Source organism: Rattus norvegicus, chromosome 7 (genome assembly GCF_021556685.1).
Source record: "Rattus norvegicus strain SHRSP/BbbUtx chromosome 7, alternate assembly SHRSP_T2T, whole genome shotgun sequence".
NCBI classification, from domain to species: Eukaryota; Metazoa; Chordata; class Mammalia; order Rodentia; family Muridae; genus Rattus; species Rattus norvegicus.
In genome coordinates this window covers 99,881,084-99,904,866 of record NC_141540.1, presented here as the reverse complement: position 1 = coordinate 99,904,866, position 23,783 = coordinate 99,881,084, and the positions used below count along the sequence as shown (strand labels likewise).

The following is a 23,783-nucleotide window of genomic DNA, read 5'->3' as shown; positions in this document are numbered from 1 at the left end:
CCACTGAAGAAGGAAGAGTAGATTTTTGTGACATTACTAGCTATTTCCAGAGTGACAGCCTGCCTTCTGCTTTTCCTTCTTCTTCCCATGACTAATTTCTACCAATGCTGACCTGTGAGGCACTCAGCAAACACCTGCACACAGTGGTTGTTTTCTGCATGGTGGGGAGGGGGTCATAACTCACAGATGCATGCCACTAGGTAAAAGATGCTTGAAATACTTTGGAGTCCAGAATGAGCCCCTAACTCATGACTGGAATTTAAAACACAAGAGTTTCCCAGTGAAGGGAGCTCCATCTACCTTAAATGGTGGTTAAACAGCTCAAGCCGTTTCTTGGTATACAAAATTGGATTGTGGGAGAATTATGGCAAAAACATCTGTGAGCATGCTTATTGAAACCGGTATGATTTACACAGTAATTGAGCATTATCTGAAGCCTTGTGAGATAGGAGACACTATACTAGCTAAGCCTTAGGAAGGTGGTCTCTACCTCTGTCTCCCTAGTCACCAATAGTGAGGGGGCTGTCACCATTGTCTACTTAGTAAGAGCATATCTTTCCAAGCCATTGGTAGCTGCTGAAGGTCACATTGCTAATGGTCCCCAATGCCCCTGTCCTCATGCTAGTCTCTCAGCTTGAAAAGTCCGTTTTCTGTCCACTCAAAGATTTACATCTGGTGATGCTTCAGGTAAAAAATAGAGTGCTTTATAGCCACCAAAACTAGATAAGATTGATGAAGCTAGAAAATGCATGCTGAAAGGGACTGGATATAGATGTCTCCTGAGAGACACATCCAGAGCATGTCCAATACAGAGGTCAATGCTAGCAGCAAACCACTGAACTGAGAACAGGACCCCCTTGAGGGGAATTAGAGGAAGTATTGAAGGAGTTGAAGGAGCTTGCAACCCCATAAAAACAGCAATGCCAACCAACCAGAGCTTCCAGGGACTAAACCACTACCCAAAGACTATACATGGACTGACCCTGGGCTCCAACTGCATATGTAGCAGAGAATAGCCTTGTTGGGGCACCAGGGGAAGGGAAAACCCTTGGTCCTGCCAAGGTTGAACCCCCAGTGCAGGGGAAAATGGGGGAAATAAGAGGGATGTACAGGGGGAGCACCCGTATGGGGGAGGAGAGAAAAAATGGTGGCTTATGGACAGGAAACCAGGAAGGGGAATAACCTTTGAAATAAGTAAAGAAATATATCTAATAAAAAATAAAAAAAGAATATTGCAAGAGATATAAAAAAAATAGAGTGCTCTTCTCTATTGCTGTCACCAACACAGTGCTGCAGCAACTCCTGCTGCCCTTGACTGTAAAGGAGCCACTGCTGTGATGGAAGGCTGTTTGCAGCGCTGGAGTGGCCGATGCTGGCGCTGGGAGGCAGAGGGCCGGGAAGAAGGGCAGAGCCCCATCTGTTTCTGTTCGGCTCTGGAGAATGTGAATCAGGCAGGGAGGTGAAGATGGCTCCCTTTCCTTCTTTTCTTCTCCTCTCTCTCTCTCTCTCTCTCTCTCTCTCTCTCTCTCTTGTTGTTGTCATTGTTTTGTTTTGTTTTTGAGCTAATTAACACTTGAGTCTGAACAGAGAGGGAAACATCTTGTTCCAGAAAGAAAAATGTGGCAGCAGCAAGCTCCACTGTCCTGCTTAGTTTTTTTCAGCAACTTGATACAAGCAAGAGTCATTTGGGAAAATATCACCACCACACTGGCCTGTGGGCAGTCCCGTAGGGCTTTTTTGTTGTTGCTGTTTTGGGGTTTTTTGTTTGTTTGTTTGTTTGTTTGTTTTAATGACTGATGTAGGAGGACCCAGGCCACTGTGGTTGGCGCTACCCCAGGAAGGTGTTGTTGAGTATTCAAGGAAGCAAGCTGAATTTTATGAGTTCCTCTGTCAGGACATAGGTCTGGCCTTCTTTGCTCAGTCCCAGTGTCCAAGTAGACAAAATCCATCCTCCAGAAATATGGAGACAAAGTGTGGAGCAGAGACTGAAGGAAAGACCATGCAGAGACTGCCCCACCTGGGGGACCCATCCCATGTACAGATAACAAATCAGCCAAGAAGTGCATGCTGACAGGAACCTGATACAGCTGTCTCCTGTTGAGGCTCTGCCAGAGCCTGACAAACACAGAGGCGGTTGCTCACAGCCAACCATTGGACTGAAAATGGGGTCCCTAATGGAGGAGTTAGAGAAAGGACTGAAGGAACTGAAGGTGTTTGTAGCCCCATAGGAAGAACAACAATATCAACCAACCAGACCCCTCATAACTCCTAGGGACTAAATAAACCACCATCCCAAGAGTACACAGGGATGGGCCTATGACTCTATCAGCATGTATAGCAGAGGAGGATTCCTGTCAGGCATCAGTGGGAGGAGAAGCCCTTGGTCCTGTCAATGCTCAATGCCCCAATGTAGGGGAATGCCAGGGCGGGGAAGTGGGAGTGAGTGGATGGGTGGGTGGGGAGCATTGTCATAGAAGCAGGGGGAGATAGCAGGTTTCTGGAGGGGAAACCCAGAAAGGGGATAACATTTGAAATGTAAATAAAAAATATCCAGTAAAAGATAAAAAGTCCAAAAACAAAAAACAAACAAACAAAACAAACAAAAAACCAAACCCATTCTCCAAAGTTGTACTTGGGACACTTGGGATACTAGAGGTTTCCTTCAAGGCCTGGCTTCATGCCAGCACCTAGTGGACCCATGCAGCCCCTCTACCTCGTCATAGTAATTCTTACCCCATAGGTATTGGCTCCTGACTGAGGCTAGGGTTCAGAGAGCTGAAGGGACCAGTAGAAATAGAGGAGTTAGGATTTAAGCCTCCAAGCCTTGTTTGTCATGGCCTCTGGGCAGAATGGACCAGCCCTTTTGCAACCTTGAAGTCCTGGCTCAGCATAGCATCGTACGTGCGGGCTGCTGCCCTGGGTCACACGGGAGTCAACAAGGTAAAGCAGATTGAGCATTCTCCCTCAGAGCACTCGAGCCTCAGAGAGATACCCACCTGTTTATTGTCCATCTCTGCTGCTGCTACCCGTGAAGCCAGGTTCCAAAGGGAAGGGCCTTGGGAGCTCCAATCTGGGCTATAAAGCTAATCTTGCTTCTCTGTCTCCTGCCCTTAAAGATGTGGCCCCAGCTTCATGCCGCAGCCCTACCTTAGACCCTCTGTTCCTCACTGTCATCACTGTCTCCTTCAGACTCCTCATGGCCTCGCTCACTCCTTCCGCAGGACCTTTACATGTGCCGTCTTCTGTCTGGAGTCTTTTTTCCCCTCACATCCTCCCTTGGCCATTGCTTCCCTGAGTGTCTACCTGGTATCTGAGGCAGGTGGGAGTCTCCCTGTGAGGCTCTCTGCCTCTGTTCAGTATGTCCTTGTTTAGTATGTGCACCTGTAGCTGGGGGCGTGTGATTGATTGGTTTGTCTCCCTTCCCTGCTCCATGTGTTTGCCCAGGGACTTGGCATGTTTTAGTGTAACCAATGCTCTCCATGCAGCTAGCATGGGGCCTAGATTTAATAATCATCTGCTGCTATGGAGTGAGTAAGGTTGTGAGGTGGATCCTATGCCTATGTGTGTGTCGTGTATTACTGGAGTTGTTAGGGTCGAAACCTGGGCCCTGGCAGCTCTAACCAGCTAGGTTCGGTCACCCGGTCTCAGTATGTCAATTAAGAAGCCAAGTAGTAGGGAAATTCGGAGAAAGGGGCACTGTGTAACATGACCATATTAGGAAGAGAAACAAAAATGTTCAGTAACCTCCCAAGTCCATCCCCACTGGTTAAAGTATAAACACCAGGCACGAGGCATTCACCACTAAGTTATCCCAGCAAGTGTGGTCCTGCCTTCTACACTGCCCAGCATCTCTCCTGCAAGGTGGTCTGACAACCTGTCAGACCTGTGATATTTCTTGCTGATAAGCAAGATCTCACTCTGACTGGCACCCGGCTTCAGTTTTTCCCTTGTCCCAGGTGGAGACTCCTGGAGAAATCCCAGCTCTTTGGGGATCATTGTTGCAGTAGTCGGAGAGCACAGGTGTCTCTCCTTAAATATCTTTTCTCTGGGCTGGGGAATTGGATCCCCAGCGACAATGTAAAAGGTACAGTGGTGCATATCTTTAGTCTTTGCGGGGATCAGAGAGACAGGCAGACTGCACTCACTGGTTAGCCATGCTAACCAAATTGTTGAATCTTTGGGTTCAGAAAGAGACCGTGTCTCAAAAGATAAAGATGGAAATTGATAAAGTAAGACATCTCGTGTGTGTGTGTGTGTGTGTGTGTGTGTGTGTGTGTGTGTCTGTGTGCATGTACACACGCGTGCATATACATCCATATGCACACATGAAATTACATGCACCTGCATGTATATGGCCACACACACAATTACACGCACCTGCTTGTACATGACCACACATGCATACACAAACATGTACACACACATACACACACTGTGCAGACCAGTTTTAAAAGATAAACAAACTATTTTCTCTTTGGCCAGGGCGTCTACCACAGAGGGGAAGAACAGGCTGCCAAGTGATTCCAGGGTGTGATGTCACATTAGAAACCCAGTCCTGTACTGTGTTCGCACCTTTCTTTGGGGCTAAGTTTGCCAGCACTATTGGGGGGAGGGGATTTAAATGTTGTTTGAAGAGTTAAAGTGAATTCTGAAATGGATTTAAGCTATAAGAAAAAAGGTGGGGGCTCATGACAACTTGGGAAATGGGCATTCTTTAAATAAAAAAAAAACTGTGATTATCTTTAGGACCAAGGCTGCATAATTAGGTGGAACATTATTTTGTTTAATTTTTCTTTGCAGGACAGGCCATATGTGATATCCTAAGTATAGAACACCAGCCACGGCTGATGCCAAAATTATCCTTGCTTACCAACTCCATCTCGCACATTTCTAAACTGTTCCTAAAGCTTCTTCCACCAGGCTTTCTGGCATCTGGACATCTTTTGATACTGACGGGAAGTTGATGGACTCTATTTGACTTATGAGGATTTCCAGATCATTTCCTTGCTTGCTTTTATTAAGTGTTTCGACAATTCGTATGGTTCTGTCAAGAGTTTACCTTTCAGAATTCACTAGAAAGTGCCCGTTCTTACATCCACATTTATTTAAAAATAGCGCTCCTCTTTCCAACAACACCAGAGATGTATGCATTTGTGAAGCACATTTGCTGCTCAGTGCCTTTCTTGGAAGAACCATTATATGAAGACAAAACAATAATTTGGGGGGAGCTTCTAGAACACAAATCCTGTGGTAATCTGGCCATGAATATGTTAGCCCCATTGCCTATAGGGAAACAATGAACATTTTTAAGTGAACAGAGGTAAGTTTATGTTTATTAATTTTTTACATTAAATTATCATATACTTATTAAGGAGGTTTTGGAAAAATAGAAAAATAAGAAGGCAAAGGAAAAATTATACTGCTTAGATAATCATTGTTCACGTTGGTATATTTCTCTAGACATTTTTTCCATCATTGTGTACATATTTATTTTTACAGTATGCTGTACATAGTTTTCTAATACATATACAAATGCCTATAACGAATTTAGTACACATGCCATGTGATGTCGAGCATTCTGACCTCCTCGTTAAGGATGGATGGTGTACTGCACAGTGAGGATGAGACCACTCCTGTAGCTGCTCTCCCTAGGGAACACTGCCCAGGTAGCAAGCTTCTATTCCTCAGCACCTCAGGAAGATGGGATGGTATAGTTGCCAGAGCCAGAGCTGCCTGAACTGCTTAAGACTAAAGTTACAGCGGCTGCAAATCAATGGCAGAATGCTTGCCCAACATGTACCAGGCTCTAGGTTTGAATACCAGTACTACAAGTTTGTATTTCCAGTTTTTGATGGACCAGGAACATTCTAGAATGATTTTCTATGTAGATGTGAGCACTTTTGCCTCTAGAAAAGTTACAGCTGTGCAATATGAAGCCAAGCATGGAGCAAGGCAGAGAGGATCAGGAATCACAGTTATTCTTGACTATATAGACAGTTTAAGATCTATGCGGACTATACCAGACCCCATCTTAAAAAAAAAAAAAGACCAGGGAAAATAAAAGTCATAGTCTTGATGCTTCTAGTAGCAAGAAATGAACCCAACTTAGTAGTTTCTCCACTAGCATCCTAAATGACCTTTATGACAGAAGAAAGGTTTATGGGGCCAAACATCCCAATTCTTTGATTTCCTTACTGTGTCTGAGGAAAGAGGCCCCCAGTTCAACCCCCACCATAGACAGGACAGAATATAAGGGCTGAGCTGCACAGCCCAGAGGTCTCCCTTCCAGGCACTGATGCCCGCCATCCATCAGGTGAATACGCTGTTGCTTCTCAGACTGGTTTTTACTTCTGTACTTGAGACTCACACTAGAGCCAGGCTCACCTGCTGGTCGGGTAAGGGATGAGCAGAGGCAGCAGTGGTCATTCGTATCACAGTCGTGTGACCAGTGGGGACATGACACTTGGTGGGAGGCTGTGGATCTAGCAAATGAGAAGTCCCACTGGGTGACAGGGAACCTGCTCTGACTTCCCACACACACATAATTACAGTTCATATGTCTTAGGACAAATCACGACCCTCCATTTGGAAACTTCCATGACACATGTATGGTTGACTTTGAAGGTAACGTGGCTGTATTTTGTCTCTATGGGCAGTGGGTCTCAACCTTCCTAACGCTGTGACCCTTTAATACAATTCCTCATGTTGTGGGGACCCTCAACCATAAAATTACTTCAGTGCCACTTCATAACTGTAATTTTGCTACTGTTATAGAGTTGTAATATAAATATTTTGGGAAATAGAGGTTTGCCCAAGGGGTCCCAACCCACACCTTTGAGAACCGCTGCTATAGCAGAATTTCAACAACAAAGTATTTTAGATGAGTTATGCACATTTTTGCTAACCCAATTTGACAGCCTGAAAGTGACTGTGTCCTATAATCCTGAAGGCTAAACCAAGAGATTTTGGGGACATATTAAATGGATAGTAATTTACTGAATACTTTCAGTCTACTTACTAAGACATTTTATTCAAAATGCAGTGCTTCTAATAAACTCTCAGAACCAGAGTTTAATCTTTTTTAAATAGAACCTATTACATGATGAAAAGGCTCACTGAGGTCAATTTGAGGTCACTGGTCATTAGCCTGAAGTGAAAGAGTCATTCAGGTTACTTGTGGGCAAAAAATAAGATTTGGGATTTAGGGGTTTGAAGGGTGGTAGCAGGTACTGGGGCAGAGAAAGACTGCCAGAGTCCTGTCCTCCTGATTTGTCTCAAGATACAGGGAAGGCTATTGGTCCCATGACTATCCCCTTAGCACTCAGCACAGTACCTCTCGCTGCACATGATTGTAGAGATTCCTGTACAGAACAGAGGAGAGCATTTGGGAAAAGAGATCTGTGTCCTCCACTGCCCCTACGAGCCACCCACAACGATCCTCCGGCTGATGGCGCCTGGCAGGGTGTAGATGAAGAGGACCAGGAAGACGATGAGGATGATGAGGATGAAGGCGATGATGATGTACTTCTTGTAGTTCTTCCAGATGAGGTGGTACAGGCACTTGAAGGGGCTCACAAACCATGAGAATGAGGTGTCTGGGCGGCTAGAGAGGGAATCAGAGAAGGGGTCATGTTCAACAAATGCCTAGGAGTCTCAAACTCCCAGGTAACACTTCAAGTCTGGGGACCCATAAGAGAGGTCTGAGATTAGTACATACGTATGTACGTACGTACGTACGTACGTGTGTGTGTTAGAGAGAGAGAGAGAGAGAGAGAGAGAGAGAGAGAGAGAGACAGAGACAGAGACAGAGACAGAGAGAGCATTCCACTGAAAACAACAGAAATAGGGCAGTTTACCAAGTGATCTGTAATGACTTGCATGGTGTTAAAAGTTGCTCTGATTAGAGTTAAAGCTCTGTTACAACCCACCCTGAAGCCCACACCCCCATCCCTCCATCTGTGACCACATCATCAAGCCCATCTTCTGCACAAAATCTACCTCACCACCTCAGTTCATCAGGAATGCTCGTCCTAAACTCCTGCCCCACCTTGATTGACCCTCTTTGCGAGCACAGCATATTTGTCTCCTCTTCCTCTATTTTATGAGTCTCTGTGCTACTTCTCCTAAGTAAGTGGAAAGTGTATGCCTTGCATTTCTTTTGTGCCTTCCAAAGTATTTTTATTTTCATTTATTTTTTAATTGAAAATTTTTTTCATACGATATGTTGTGATCACGGTTTCCCCTTCCCCAACTCCTCCCAGACCCTCCCCATCTCCCCACCACCCACCTCCATGTACTTTTGTACTCTCTCTATTTAGAAAACAAACGGGAAAAAGACCCAACAACCCAGAATCAAAACCAACCAACAAACAAAAGACAGACACACAAAAGTCCATAAAAATGCAAAATTAGAATCTGTAATATATACACAAAAGAGCAGTAAGACAAAAAAAATGCCCAAGTATGGCAATATGACACAAAGGCTCTTCAAAAATACCACTGAGCCCTTTCTGTGTTTCCATCTATGTCTGGGCATGGGTCTGCCCCCAAGTGTGAGACTCCATTGGAGAAAATGACTTTTCCTTTTGCAAGCAGATGTCAATCATAGACAGTTTCTTGGTCAGGCTTGGGATCCCATGCCTACTTCCCTCTCTCAGCACTGGAACCTGTGTGGACCCTGTGTGTATGTCTCTGTGAACAAAGTGGTTTTAGACGGATGTCTTAATAAACAACTTTGAGTTACTGAGCATGCGCTGTTCTGTTGCTATAGAGACAACATCTGGGTCTGGGGTGATAGGACAAATGTGATTCCAAAAGGCATTTTATACGCATACTTCATGAACATTCATTTTAATGCCTATGTAACCAAGAATCAGGTGCAATGAGTACCGTCATTTTTCTAGTAATTTGGATGCTGGCCTTTTTTTTTAAAAGTAGTGATGCACGGAAAATAAAATGTTCTCATTTTATAAAAAAAAAAAAAACAAAAACAAAAGGAAGCAAAACAGAAAATGGTGAAATTAAGTTGGTCATGGATGGTGACTGAGTTGATGATGGGCACTAAGCCCATGGCTCATCTATGTGTGTCATAGAATGACTATGACATTGAAGTAAAACTTCAATAAAGTGTGAAAATGTTAAGTCAGTCTCCTCTCTCTCTCTCTCTCTCTCTCTCTCTCTGTGTGTATGCAGTTCACATGCACATAACATGAGTGGAAGATGGGTGGAGTGCTCTAGCCATGCTGGTGGAGCACGTTATAGACAGGACCTGCTCTATTGCAAACAGTCTGTGGTCTTTGGGGCACTTTTCAGTAGAAACAATACACAGGTTGGACAGCACTATTCACCTGACCCCTGACTCCTGAGTTCTCTGTGCAGGAACAGGAAAAGCCCAGGGGATCCCCAGAGCCCCTGAGGTCCTACCCACGCCCCATGTTTCCAACTACAGCCCAGCCATACTTACTTGGGCTTGGCCAAGGGCTCAGGCTCCTTTCGGGCTTTCCCAACAGGGTTTTTCTCAGCTTCTTCTGCTGTGACCAGGTGGAATTCAGCTTCAACCTTGCCCTGCATAAGACAGAAACTGCAATTTCTGGGGGCAGAACCAGCATTCTCAAAGTGCCATCATATTACCAGGAAGTATTTTGACTAGTCCGTTGATTTATTTTGAGAACTATCAGTTTTCTCATCCTGGGAGAAACTATCTTGTGAGGAATCATAAAAGCCCCAGGGTGAGAGAGAACTCAGTGGATAGAGTGGTTGTTATGAAAGCATGAAAACTCAAGTTCAGTCCCTTATCACTCATATAAAAGACAGAGGCAGAAGGCAGGAGACAGAGACAAGCAGATGCCAGGAGCCCAGCAAGCTGAAGTGGTGAGTTTCAGGCTGAGCGAAGCAACCTTGTCTCGATGACGATGACGATGATGATGATGATGATGATGATGATGATGATGATGATGATATGGAGAGCAGTGAGTGAAGACGTTATAACATCAATGTGTTCACTACACATGTATGCTAGGCACATGCACCTGTGCACACATGTGCACACACAGGCATTAACCATACACACCATCACCACCACAGAAGCCCATAATGATGCTACTGATGAGTTTTGTGTATGGAAAGGGTACCACATATACAGTCGCACACAGATTTATAGATACAGATCTCCCACTCGATCACTGCCATCATTAATATAAGAGTAAATAAGACGAGTACTAGAAACGGAGTACTCATTAGAGAAGGAGCTGAGACTCATGTGGCAGGTCTCTTTCTGTCAACGACTTTCTTTTCCTTCAGTCCTTGGGAAGGAATTAGTGGATGTGACCCTGAATTTTCAGAATAGCTTCTCAGCCACCCATCATTGTGTGTGTGCATGCGTGAGTACGTGCATGCATGCATACATGCATGTGTGTTCACTAATGATATCTGAACTAGCCTTTCTTTTTAGAATTACCTCCCACTCCGCTATGGTAAACAGCCCTTCTGATTTGGAAATTGGGAGTGTCAGATGACTCTTTCAAGCATTATGCCAAAGTTGTTAGAAATGATATAAACTCTGGACTGGCAAACCACAGTGCAGTAATCAAGTCATCCTCCCTTGTTTAATTATTCATTTACCACGTGACAGGCCCTCTGTAGGTTACTGCCAGTCCAGGCCCTGGGGATTCTAATCAGCTGGAACTCCTGTTCTCGAGGAATAGCTTTCCTCTCCTCCTGCCTCCTTGGACTTTGTGCGCTGAGATCCACGGTGATATGACAGGAAGGGGACAGTAGAGCTTGTAGATGAAAGCATCATAGAAGCATTGTAACAAATGCAATCAATGTCACAGTGACTCTCTTGGGGACACACGATTGCAGACCATATGAGTATTTGGTCTGTGTCTTATCCCACACAACCATGAATATGTGTGTAGTCTCTCATTTTCATTGACAAATTAAGGCAGTCGTCATGCTCAGAGAATATTTTAAAACTGGAAATAAGTAATATATAGCTTCCATACTTGACAGTCATGCTTCCACACAATTATCAGAATATAATAATAATAATAATAATAATAATAATAATACTGAAATTCAAATTGCAACTGTACATCTTGTCTATGGCTCTATTTCTATTATCTCTTGGTCTATCTCAAAAAACAAGCAAAGTAGCTATTCTTTTTCATAGATAGATATCTGAAGCTAAAGGTCAAATCATGTTTCCAAGGATGCACAGATATAATAAGCTGTCCAACTAGAATCTGAATCCTGGTCTATAAGACATGAAGTCTCCTGACATTGCCATGACAACAAACTTCCTGACACTTATACTGGATTAGAAGGTTTAAATGCAGTTCTCAGATGATTCCGTGATATCTTCATAACCACCTCCTAAGGGTATTTGTCTCCCTGGTTCCTCATCTGTCAGGTGTTCTAGAATGATTCGGGCATTAGGATGTGCTAAAGTATCGAAGCTCTAAGGAGTTCCTTAAGACATGATGATTGGAAGGAATCTAAGAAATCAGCTTCAAATCCACGGCCAAGGGAGCAGTCTCACTACAGAAGCAAATCTTTCTTCCAGAGCCCTTTCTGAGGTGCTTTAACCCTGCTGAGCAGTGTTTTGTATACTCAGAACTTCTTCCTGTTGCTCCAATTTGATAGAGACTCGGTTTGAGAGAGGTGCTAACAAATTACCAAGTTCTGTAATTCTTAGAACAGGGTGCAAACCAACAGGGGACACTCAGGTTGAGAGTAAAAGAACCATAGCAGCCTCTTTATAGTCTACTGCTTAATAATGATGATAATAATAATAATAATAATAATAATAATAATAATAATAACGGCGACATCTCTGCAGCCTGAATAGTGTTTCATACACCTATGATCCACTCAAAGTACCCAGGAAAGTAGATAGCATTCTCGTGTCTGAGTTGCAACCAAAGAAACCTAGGTGTGGAGATGCTTGCCAATCTCTGTTATGAAACTGTGCTGTGAGTCCTGGGGTTCTTGTATCAAGTCCCATTATTTTTCTTTTTGTGTTCAAGTGACTCCCTGCTGAGGAGGACAGAGCACTTGGGCTAACTTGGACATGGCTGACTAAATGAGTAGAGACGTGAGGCCAACTTATATCTAAGTTATGAATTCAAATCTGTCATTCATTCGCTGGTTCAAAAGCCTCATTCAACCCTAAGCACTGTTAAGTGTCCTAGGATCCAGAAATGTTATTTAATTTGCTTATCTACTTATCGAGAGAAAGAGAGTATGCATGGCATGTGCACCCGTGTGTGTCAGGCAGAGGACAATGTGCAGGAGTCTGTTCTCTTCTCTAACTCATAGGGAAACTGTACCCAGTTCCTCAGGCTTGGCAGCAAGTGCCCTTACCCACGGAGCCACCTTTAATAACAATGACTAACTGATTTTCTGTAAGGTTTTAAAGGGATGCCACAGTCTTTGCTATCATTCTGACATAGGTATTTGCATTTGATGCCAGTGTTTGGGTTGGAAATGGAGAGCGTGAAGACTGCGTAGAATGGCATAGCTCAGCATGGACAGTAGTTGAATGAACATAATCTAGTGATCTGCGTTGAAACAGTGTGACTTTGAGTGAGTTGCTGGTCAGGTTTAAGACTCATTCTCCCAAGGATGCTCAAAATACGAACACCCCCACCCCAGCATAAGGCTACTCTCAGACATGCATAGATGAGTCTCACGGGTCCAGAGCGTAACAGGAAGATTATACAAGGAAGGCTGAGCACATAAGTTCTGACCTTGGCATAGAAGGCATTAGTTATTATCATGAAGAGCCTTACTTATTCCAGCCTCAGGAATGCAACGGGGGAAGGCGTGACTGCCACATTCTGATAAACACCACTCCTCACCGCCTATCTCTGCACCCAGAGTGCGTCACTTCCTACTCTACCATCAATATTCAGTCTCACACCAAGCAGAGGTCTTAAGCTAATAATATCCTACAAATGTAATTTAAAATCAGGGCTAAAAGAAAAAATATGGGCAGTTTGAGAGACTATCCATTAACCTCATGACATCTGCAGATGGGGAAAAAAAGATAAGGAAAGGTCCCTGAAGAGACTGTGTGTGTGCTGTGCCAGGGTTACAGCTTATGCTTCAAATTTCAATACACTGGGAGTGGCTCTCAGGAAACACAGAAGAGACCGCATTCAGAATGGACACAGTCTTTGTTTTTACCAGTAACTATTGCTCATTAGAATGCAACCTCGCTGGTATTAAAAGATTGATTTGCAAACATTCATGGTAGAATGCACATTGATAAAATACTTTAAAGAAAAATACATATGCAAGGTGTGTTTGGATCTGAAAATGTCCCTACAGGCTCATGTTTTGAGTGCTTGTGCCCTAACTGATTATGTTATTTTTTGAGGACTGTGAAACCCTCAGTAGGTGAGATCTTGAAGTAGGTCTCTAGAGAAGGTCATCTGGTCTTATCAGCCTCAGTCTCTGTTTACTGGTCCACCATGAGAGGAGTGACCTTTGCCACACACTTTTGCCAGCATGCCTTCCCTGCTATGTGGACTGAAGCCGCCAGAACCTGTGAGCCAAAATAAATCTTCCTCAAGTTGTATTAGAGCATAGCCATATGAAAGTGGCTGATTAACTCATATGTACACATGAGTACATATATGTGTGTTCACTGTGTATACCCATGTCCGCAATCTAGGAATTTCATTTCTGAGTACCTGAATTAAAGAATAATTCAGGCCTCAGAAAAGGCTTCTGTACTGAGCACAAACATTCTTGAACCAGATGTTTCAGTTGCCCTGTGTGCTCTAAGTAGGCGTCTCAGACTCTTCTTGGATTTTTTTTTTTTTTTTTTTTTTTGGCTATAGGTCTGAAGCCAGCTACTTTTGATAGAAGATGATATCTAGAAAATAGAATACAAGCACTGAAAGTCTTATTTGTTACTGAGTGATTTTGATCCTAGATTCTTTCAGAGGGTACAGTTAGATGGTGTGTTTTTCAAACATTTCATTAGTCTGTAGTGACACAGTAAAAAATAAGTCAATGAAGAAGAGTTTCATCTTGATTCTAATCATTGGTAATTAGTAGATATGACTGATTATTCTGTCATTTTGGGGGTGGGAAAGTAGAGTGGTCATAATTTTGCTTTATGATAGCAAACTCTTAGATGGATGCTAACTAATAAATGCAAGGATGGAGGGAGGGAGGGAGAGAGGGAGGAGGGAGGGATGAGGGAGAGAGAGAGGGGGGGGGGAATGAACAATATCCTTGGTAGTTATAAAACCCAGTAGGTGAAAGTTGATGGCATCAGAGAATATTTATATTGTCAGTGTTACCTGCAAAGGGAAAAATGTAGCTTTGCATGAACAGATCTTACATTTGCCAACCTAACCCATCCAGAAACTCAGCAGCATCTACAGCAGGACCATTGGTTCTCTGGGAAGTAAATAGTACCCTGTATTATATATACTGACTTTCTAATAAACTACAGCGTAGTGACTTTCACATCTACTCCATTCAGGGAAAATGTAAGGAAGAGATATTAAGACAAGCAATGTTAGAGAGAGCAACCTGATATCTCAGGCCTAGTCTCACCAAAGAGATACATTTCTGGGCGTGTCTGTGAGAGGGTTTCCATTAAGGCCTGATTAGGAGAGAGGCATTGACTCTGAGAGGCTCCACACCTTGGTCTGGTACTGAATAAGGAAGGGGAGAGGTTAGCCAGTAGACTCCCCTCTCTTTCTGCTCCATGTAGTGTGACCAGCTCCTGCTGCGTCCCTTAACCCCCGAGTCAAAATAAAACTGCCTAGCCTTAAGTTGCTTTTGCCAGGAAAATGTCGCAGCAGAGGGGAAGTGACACACAGGAAACATGCCGATAACCTGCACCTCAGCCATAGTTTTCCTGAGATGCTCTGCATGTGAGGGTGTGTGAACTCTCCCCACCCTTTACACTTTTCAAATTTCCTGTGGACATAAATACTCAACCTTAGAACAGCCTTTGTGCACAAACACTATCCTCTGCTCTTAGCTGGAATCCGCTACATGTGTCACGATCCACGTGCTAAGCAGCATCCTCAGCCAAGCCATGAACACAGAGATACCAAGAACTCACCTTCCTCATCACTGAACCTGTAGCTTTTAGCCACAGAGGCTAGGGAGAACGTCTCATGAGACCTTAAGTACAGCTGCCTCTTTTTTAATTTAGGGCATGACAACTGCTCTAGGACCTAACCTTGGATAGATGCTAATTTGTGGAATTTGCCTGTAGAAGGAACTCTCTGACCCCCATATCTTAGAGTGATTTATTTAAAGATGGCTTTCAAGATGACTAGTTGGTGAAGACGTATAAAGCTGAGGGTGTGGTGTGTGCTCGTGCCCTTCAGCTCTGCCAAGGGCAGCCACCCCAAGTGACCCCCACAGCCAGCTCGTAGTGACTCCAAGGACGACAGCGCTGCACACCAGGAGCTGGGCAAATCCAAGTGTCTAAATTATACAGCTTGGACTACTGATGAGCAGCTTTAAAAATAAGCCTGGCAGGTGGCGGAGACTGGAAACAAATCCTCTCTTCCCTGCCAATGACTGGGGCACAAAAAACGCCGAACATTTCCAACACTTTGTGGATGGTGTATATACACTCCTGAGAAGAAGTGCGGTTGGGGAGCCCCCACTCTACAGCTCAGCTTAGTCTGCAACTTACAATGTAGCCTGTTAGTTTCTGACTGGGAGCAGTCCTTCTGCCTCCGCTGCCCAAGTGCTGGGAGAAGAGGTTGAGCCATCATCCCCAATACTCTTTGTAATTTCAAAGCATGAGAGGACCCGTGCAGGGTTAGAATTGAGCCTGTGCTACAAAAACATCTCTGGGGCATCTTCTTCAGCCCTTGCACCTTAGAGACTCGGAAGCTGAGACTCAAGAGGCAGACGCTAACCCAACAGTGTTTTCCTTCACATGTTGCTCTTGGGTGACCCCCCTTCCTGTCACACTAGGAGAAAACTCCTGGTGGGTTGGTTTCCTGGGTTGTATGTTGGTTTGTTACAGAGCAAAGAGGGCAAGGGGAAGCTGGGGCCAACTTCCTTCTATAACCACAGTAGGACTTTCAGGATCTGACAGCGACACAGTGCGAGTTAAGAAGAAAGTTGTTTCACATTCTCCCTTTAAGTTACATAAGAGAAAATACAGGTTTAAAAAAAAACTGAATTCATGATAACATGCGAAGAAGACTAGGCACAGTACACAGTATGCCTGGAGGGTCATGAGTTCAAGGCCAACCTGGTCCACATAGAGAAACCCTATCTACCATAAACAAAATATGTAATCTTGTAAATAGGATTTTCCTTTCTTTCTTTATCTTAGAGCATTTCCTTTAGAAGAGCTAAAATCATAAATACTTTCTCCTCTCTTTGAAATGTATATAAACACCTTTGAAAACTAAGTAGGCTTTATCCTTTAAAATGTGCAGGCCTGTCTTTGTCAAGGGCTTAGGAACTGCTTTTCTGCAAAGTAAACATCAAGAAAGTTAGCATCCTAGTCTGGGGCTTGCAATGTGCAAGTCCAGCTACCTGGGAGACAGGGAGACCAGCATGGACAATGTGGGGAGACTGGAGACCTTGTATATGTGTAAACAAATGAGAGAAAGAGGCTAGGGGTATGGGAAATATAAATAAATCTACTGCCACTTCTGAGTAGGAGGGTGAGAAAGTAAACTGGCCAAAGAGAAGCTTGGGTTCTTCGTGGGTAAAGCACACTGGCATGGGAAAAGAAGAAGCAGGCTCACTGTGCGGTTACTTGGAGAGCTGGTATCCTTGACCAGACATGACTGTTTGAGGCTGCCTTTTGCAGAGGCTGTGGTTTGCTTTTCAAAGACTGGTGCTGCAGAGGTCAGAGACCGAAGAGGGAATTCAGGCTTCCACAGTCACGTGGGATCCTCCAATGTCAGTTTGCATATTCAGCCCTTCACGACCTATGAAGCTGTGACTGCCAACACTTGTCCCTTCCACAGACAGATCACACACTCCACAGTGGCAGCTGAAGGCTGCTTTTCTAGTCTGTCCTCCCAAGAGACAGGAAGCTCCTTAGGACGGAGGCTGCTTCCTCCTCAGCCGTTAAAGATACCTCTAGGAAAGCCCTGTCCCGATGACAATCCCTGTAACTGCCACAAGAACATGAATGTCTGATAGAGCCCCTAGATGACCTACACTCAAAAGAAGAAACCTCACAGTAAACAAAAACAAGCAACATTTAATTAACAGCTCCTAAACGTAACAAACAGCATTGATGACAGATTGCCGAAACCCATTATCAAAGTCAGTTCATTAGAAGTAGCATTTATAATGCTTTAAAGGATGATGAGAGAGGCTATATTTCTCCTCTGTTTTCTTGACCCCTTAGCAGTAAACATTATTGTTTATAGACTCAGATATTTAGATATTTAACACTCACTACCATGCCACAACACACAAATTCCGACATTCGTTGAATACTTGCAATGTTCCACACACAGATCCTGGGCCCTATCAATGTTACAGCAGCCTCGGGAGATACTCATGTTCACTCCCCCTGTTTTTTATAGGTAAGGACCCAGAGACTGAAGATGCCTGTGATTACATAGTGGGTTAATAATGGAGCCTGGCTCACATAAGAGTTGGCTTTGAACCCCCCTTTTGAACTCCCCTATAGCCAATTAGCAGCCCTTTCTCTTCCCTCCAGTCTCTGCCAGCCACCAAGCTGTTTTCCTGGATTGCTTATTTGTACATTTTGTGTAGGTTAAGTCAGATATCACGTGGTCTCTGTTCCTAGCTTCTTTCCCCTGGCATAATGTTTTCAAGGTCTGTCTGTGCTCAGTACTGCGCTTCTTCCCCACGGCTGAATGATAATCTTCACTTGAGCACTCGTATTGTTATTTATTTATTTATTTATTTATTTATTTATTTATTTATTTATTCACTCATCAGCTGATGGAGGCCAGGGTGTTTCCACTTTTATGACCAACACTGTCGTGACCTTTCACAATTCCATTTCTCAGAGTTTGCTGGGAGCCTCTATGCTGCTACGTCCAATAGATACACCCACATAATGTATCAGACACAGGCCCCATGGGTCTGGCCCTGCTGCCATCCTCTCACAGCATGGCATGTCCTGACGTAAGAATGACCTCACTTGGGATCTTGCTGTTCGAACTGTAGGCTCCTGGGCTTCCCCATATAACAAATAAGGATCTTCTATTTAGTAGCTTCCTGGGGGATTCTTATGAACATTGTACATTAAACTTCATTGATGGGGCCAAGAGACACTTAATGGTTTATCCCAAGTTCCGTGTGCAAGGTCCTGACCTGAGAGCACGTATTTAGATTCATAAAGCATTTTTCTTGTTATGGGAATTGTTCTGGTTTGAATGAGAAATGAATAGGCCCTGGCATTTGGGAACTTTGGACCTGCTGGTGATGCTGTTTAGGGAGACGGTACAGCCTTGGGGGAGGAAGTGTGTCAGTGGGGGTGGGCACCGAGAGTATATGGCCTTGCCGCACTTCTAGTTCACTCTCTGTTTCATGTTTGTGGTTGAGGATGGGATCTCCTAGCTTCCCACTCACAGTTGCCATGCCTACCGCTTGCTGTCATGCTTACCCCACCATGATGGACTCCTCTCCACCTGGAACTGTAAGCCTAAACACACTATTTCTACCAAAAGCTGCTTTTGGTCACGGTATTTTAACACAGCAGCAGTAAATGCTACCAAGAAAATCCCACTGGCCCTTTAAGAGTTCCATCTCTGGGTTTCTGTGTTAGCCTCTTTGTCTGGGATTGATTCTCTCCAGCCACAGTCTTACCTCCTATGTCCTGGCCCAGAACCAGCATAGAATTAGAGTGTAGATAGGCCTCAGTAATTCCTCCAGGGGCCTGGAAGACCACGGATGGCTGGTACCTCAGGTTTCTCACCAATATTATCAGGTCACAGGGAACTAAAACTAAGACTGGAAGAGAGAAGAAAACTTTCCAGAAAATATAAGAAGAGCATCCGATTTCCAGAGGGTTCCTTGCCTCACACCCACTGAATCCAGAGCAGAGAAAGGCTAGCAAGAGAGTCCTGCTGTCTGCCACTTCTGTACAACCTACTTGGCCACTTGTACAATCCGGTTATCCCTACAGAAGAGCAATGGGGTGAGGAGTTCAAAGAACGTTTAAAAGGAGCATCCTGCCCAGTCAGTATTTTTGAAAGATCAGGAACTCTAGCCATATGTGGTCCTGGGTAGAGTCTAATACCGACAAAACTCGCAAGGCAGAAGGAAGAGAAAAGTCTCTACCAGTTACCACCCTCTTCAGGAATTTGCAAAAGGAGAGGCTGACTTTACAATTGTGCCCTGTGTTTGGAGGTTAAGGAAGGAGAGGATTATACTCAGACTGTGCATTAGCCACGATTTTATGGATAATTTCAAGAAATATTTAAAAAATTAATCCCAGGGGGCATGAGTTCAGATGCAATGAGGGAATATTGCCCCAACAGAGATAGCTTATAAATCAGGCTGAAATAGGATTATTGATGCATTTATAAAGGTTTGGGACGTCTAGCTTCTGGGCAGGAACTTTGCTTTGAGAGCTCTAAAAAGTCACCTCAAAGCACTTAACTTGAAGCTTACGAAATGACTCACCTAGAGAGCACAGTGTCTCCGACGGCTGCCCAGCTCCCCTCCTACAGTAGCTGTCACTTACCGTGAGCTCTTTGCTCTTTGCAAAAGGCCACCAGCCACGCACGCGCTTTTGCTGGAATATGGAGATTTTGTTCTCTTCGCTTGCATTTTCAAACTTGGACAGGTCGCAGGCTTTCGCAGACTTGGCCGCCCGGGGGAAGCTGTTAAGGTTCATTTCCAGGGAGCCTGTGAAGAGACACGCCCCTGACGGTTACTGAGGACTTTCCAGTCTCCGTGGATCAGCACAGAATCACATACTCAGCGTGACATTGCGTGTGAGATGTGCCGACTACGAGTATGTGTAAATGGGATGGAGACGTGTACTGCCATAAAGAATTAATACCATGGTGGCAGGTGGAAGGCGGGGCAGTGCTACATGAAGCTTCAGGCTTCCATGCGGGATACTGTTACTATTGGGCACCTGCCTGGCTCTCCATTCCGTTCCCTGCATCTGGGTGATGGGCCACAGGTTTGTTGTACTTTAGTACTGATCTCCTCATAGGAGCCACCCCCACTCATCGTCTTGCATCCAGGGTCAACGTCCTTCCCCCTTCGCATCTATTCTTAGAACAGAAGTGAGCTTCCCAGTTCACTGCAATGTCGCTTCAGGTTAAGATACTGTCATAAAGGAGTCTTGTATTTCACATCAACAACTTTCCTATTATAAAAGAACATTTGTTAACGGCAAAACTCTAGCCCATGTACATCAGAAAAAAAAAATTACTCTTACCAAACCGGCCATGGCTTTGTGTAGTGGCCCTAGCCTGCCTGCCCCTCCTTACTTTAAGATATACAGTTATATAAAATATAAATTTTATTTATGAATATATTTATATAAATTTACGTACAATATAAATATTATGTTAAAGAAATGAGATCCCACATTCTTTTGCACTTAGCATATCCACCCCAACTTTCCAAACCACGGACTGTTCAATATCTTCACGGTTGCGAGACTACTGTTTACTGAGTGCCCTTATGTGTGAGGAGGTGGGGTCAGCTCTTTTCTCTAAAGACACGCTTTATTATTTTACTGTACGCATTTGTATGTGGTCCTGAATGTGTGCATGTGTCCCACAGTCATGTAGGCGCCCGTGCAGGGCATCGGAACCCTGGGACTGAGAGTCTCAGGTGGTTGCAAGCCTCCTGATTCTGGGAACCAAATCTAGGTCCTCTGCATGAGCAGCCCATGCCCTTAGCTACTGGGTAACCTCTTCAGCCCCTCTGGTTGGCATAATGCATTAGTAATGAACTCAAAAGTTTAACTGATAGAGCTAAGATCTAATGTATATCTAATGTCTGAGTGTATTGGGGGCCTACAGTATGCACAGACTACAGTTTACTTTGTCAGGTCCTCAGGAATAGCACTAAAATTATTGTCCTCGTAACACAATCACACTGAGCTCTCCCAAAGCTGCGGCGAGGTCCTTAACATGCACGCATGCTCGAGGAGGCCACGTGGCTTACCCAGGAAGTCGTCTGAGGACAGCCTTTCAAAATCCCAGACCTGCAGCACCAGCACAGCCGGAGTCTTACATTCCATCTTCTCCAGGGAAAAGATGTTCTCCCGTTTGCTGATGACCATTTGCTTCTCGGCTGGCAGATACTGGAACGGAAACAGGAAGCGCCAGTTGAAGTTGCCTTCTCCAGTCAGGGAGTTGTAATGCACGTCTGTCTCCTGCCTGTCATCCTCCAAACCCTTGATCCACCTGCACAAAGATTGAGGAGATCCAAGCACTCAGAGCACGTCCTTCAGGCACTCGCAGAGTCAAGAGTGACTCGACTAACTTCAGCGCGTCTGAGCCACAGCTTAGGTGATATTTCCCTTCGGTTCAGATGGAAATGTCCGTCTTCGTATGAAAGAGAAAAGCTGGGATCCAAACCAAGACTCGTCCTAAGGCAGGGCGCATGAGTGCCTTTGGCTGTTTATAGATGCTCTATGCAGTTAAGATAGAAAGTAGGAAATGAAGCTCGAGTCCCTGCCACCCTGGGAGTCCTCTTTGGTGGGGGTGGGGTCATCTGCACAGCAGAGTGTTAGAACGAGATTACATCGGAGCCTCTAAAATTGGGTGTTTGACCTGCTGTTGGGTCTGGGAATGGCTTCTCCTCTCTGATTCTGGGTTCTGACAGTGTAGTAGATTTGGGTCATTTGGGGTAAAGGGGGCAGAGGCAGCAAGGGTATAGGTGGACCGCCCACAGCCACTGAGCTTGCAAGCCCTGACTCTACCTACTCGCAGTATAAAGAGTTGTGTAACCTCTCTGTGTCTTACATCTATCTGTAAAAATTGAAACTCGTTTTGGCTCCTGGCTCATAGGATTGCTCTAAGGAACTACATGGCCCATTTGTTAAAGACCTTGTGGACTCCAGATGATCTATGACATTGACATTTTTTCTTCTCAGTATATTCCATTGTTTTCCCTCTATGCTAAGAATAATGTAATATTTTCCCCTAGTATTTCATTCATGGTTAGTTGATCTGGAAAACAAAGATTTTTTTTTTTTAAAATTCAAACTAATAGAGAATTCAAATAACTTTCTTTTTTAAAAAAGATTTATTTCTATTATTTTCTTCGTGGGTGTGAATGTGTGTGCCTGCACCTGCGTGTGTGTGTGACAGTGCTCACTGGAAGCCAGAGGTGTTGAATTCCCTGGAGCTGAAGTCACAGGCACCTCTGGGCTTCCAGATGTGGGCGCTGGACTCAGGACTCTGGCAGAGCAGTGTGTGCTCTTAACTGCTGAGCCATCTCTTCAGGCCCCAAACCACCTGTGTTCTGAAAGCATTCATTTCTCATTCCTAGGGAAGATGAAACCCTTCCCTTCAGAAAGGGTGTGCCACATGGATTTAATGGCACATTTTGCGGGACACAGTGGCAGAGAGGAGTAGACACACTTACTGAGCTAAGGAAAGAGAAAGTGCCCTGGACTGTTAACAGCCGGGTGGAAGGACCATGAGAAGACCCTGAGAGTTGAGCAGCCAGGGTAGGTGGAGAACAGGAAGAACATGCTGCAGTCAAGGTTAAGAGAGACTGACTGCGAAAGGAGAGAGTAGCGGTGCTGGGTGATGCTTAGAGAACCAGAAGAGAAAGATTAATTAGAAGGATGAATCCGAGATGAGCCATTGGGATTAGCAACAGTAGACCTGGGTTTGTGCTGGCCCTGGGGATCAAGGCAACCCCAGGCAAAGGGTGAGAGGCGTGAATATGGGGGGCTCTCTCTATACATATTAATGGCCAGGACTTGGAAGTTTCAACTCTTCTAGAAGCCTTCCATGAGTCATGATGAAATACCATTTTGCAGAACACCTTAATCTTTCCTGAATGTGATTCGAAAGCAATTTCAGATGATTTTAATTCTGTTCTCCAAGTATTATCCTGCCAATTTGATTACCCCTTCTTCATCATAATTCATTTATCTATTCCCATTGTGGAGAAAAAAAATTCTGAAGCACCGAGCATGCTTTGACTGCCAAAGTGCTTCTTGCTCAGGAAAGAGCAAGGGCTATCACTATAGGTTGCGATGAGTTTATATCTGAGTTCTATGTCCTCACCCTGACTGGCCCGAATGGAGGTAGGAATTGCAGTAGCTAATGATGAGGCCTAAATTCCAGCCTTTGCCTTAGCTTTACTTTTTTAAGATTTTTATTTATTTTATGTATATGAGTACACTGTCGCTGTCTTCAGACACACCAGAAGAAGACATTAGATTCCATTACAGATGGTTGTGAGTCACCATGTGGTTGCTGGGAATTGAACTCAGGACCTCTGGAAGAGTAGCCAGTGCTCTTAACCTCTAAGCCATCTCTCTGGTCCTTCCTTGACTTAGCATTATAATCTGTTGAACACATGCCTCTTTCCTCTATAACATGCATGCTGCTCTGCTTGCTTCCAATTGAAGGGCAGATACGCTTTGAAGGACACTTAAACAAACATCAAGTTATCCTATATTCAACTGAAAGATAACTATATAAGATTTACACACTGAAAATGTTTTCATAAAATAATTCTTAACAAAATAAATGAACAAGACAAATATTTTACATAGAAAGTGTTAGATAAACACTTATCTAACAAAGCAGGACACTTCCTTCCATGGAATGTGGGTGGTGGCTTCCACAAAGCATAGA

General features: G+C 44.3%; 1 protein-coding gene and 1 long non-coding RNA gene across 6 annotated transcripts in view; one reads left to right on the top strand and one right to left on the bottom strand.

Moving 5' to 3' along the window:
- LOC148004806 (uncharacterized) overlaps positions 1-23,783 on the top strand; it is a 72,848-nt gene that overhangs the window by 36,253 nt on the left and 12,812 nt on the right. The gene's annotated exons all lie outside the window — the stretch shown is intronic.
- The window catches only part of Fer1l6 (fer-1-like family member 6), a 155,555-nt gene continuing 137,075 nt past the window's right edge, over positions 5,304-23,783 (bottom strand). For all 3 annotated transcript variants that reach the window (XM_087557384.1, NM_001447146.1, XM_087557386.1), the window contains 4 exon segments: positions 21,127-21,368; positions 19,682-19,845; positions 9,464-9,564; positions 5,304-7,603 (listed from right to left, as the gene is read on the bottom strand). In XM_087557384.1, the coding sequence (XP_087413510.1) occupies positions 7,417-7,603; positions 9,464-9,564; positions 19,682-19,845; positions 21,127-21,368 (694 nt within the window). In that variant the 3' untranslated portion in view covers positions 5,304-7,416.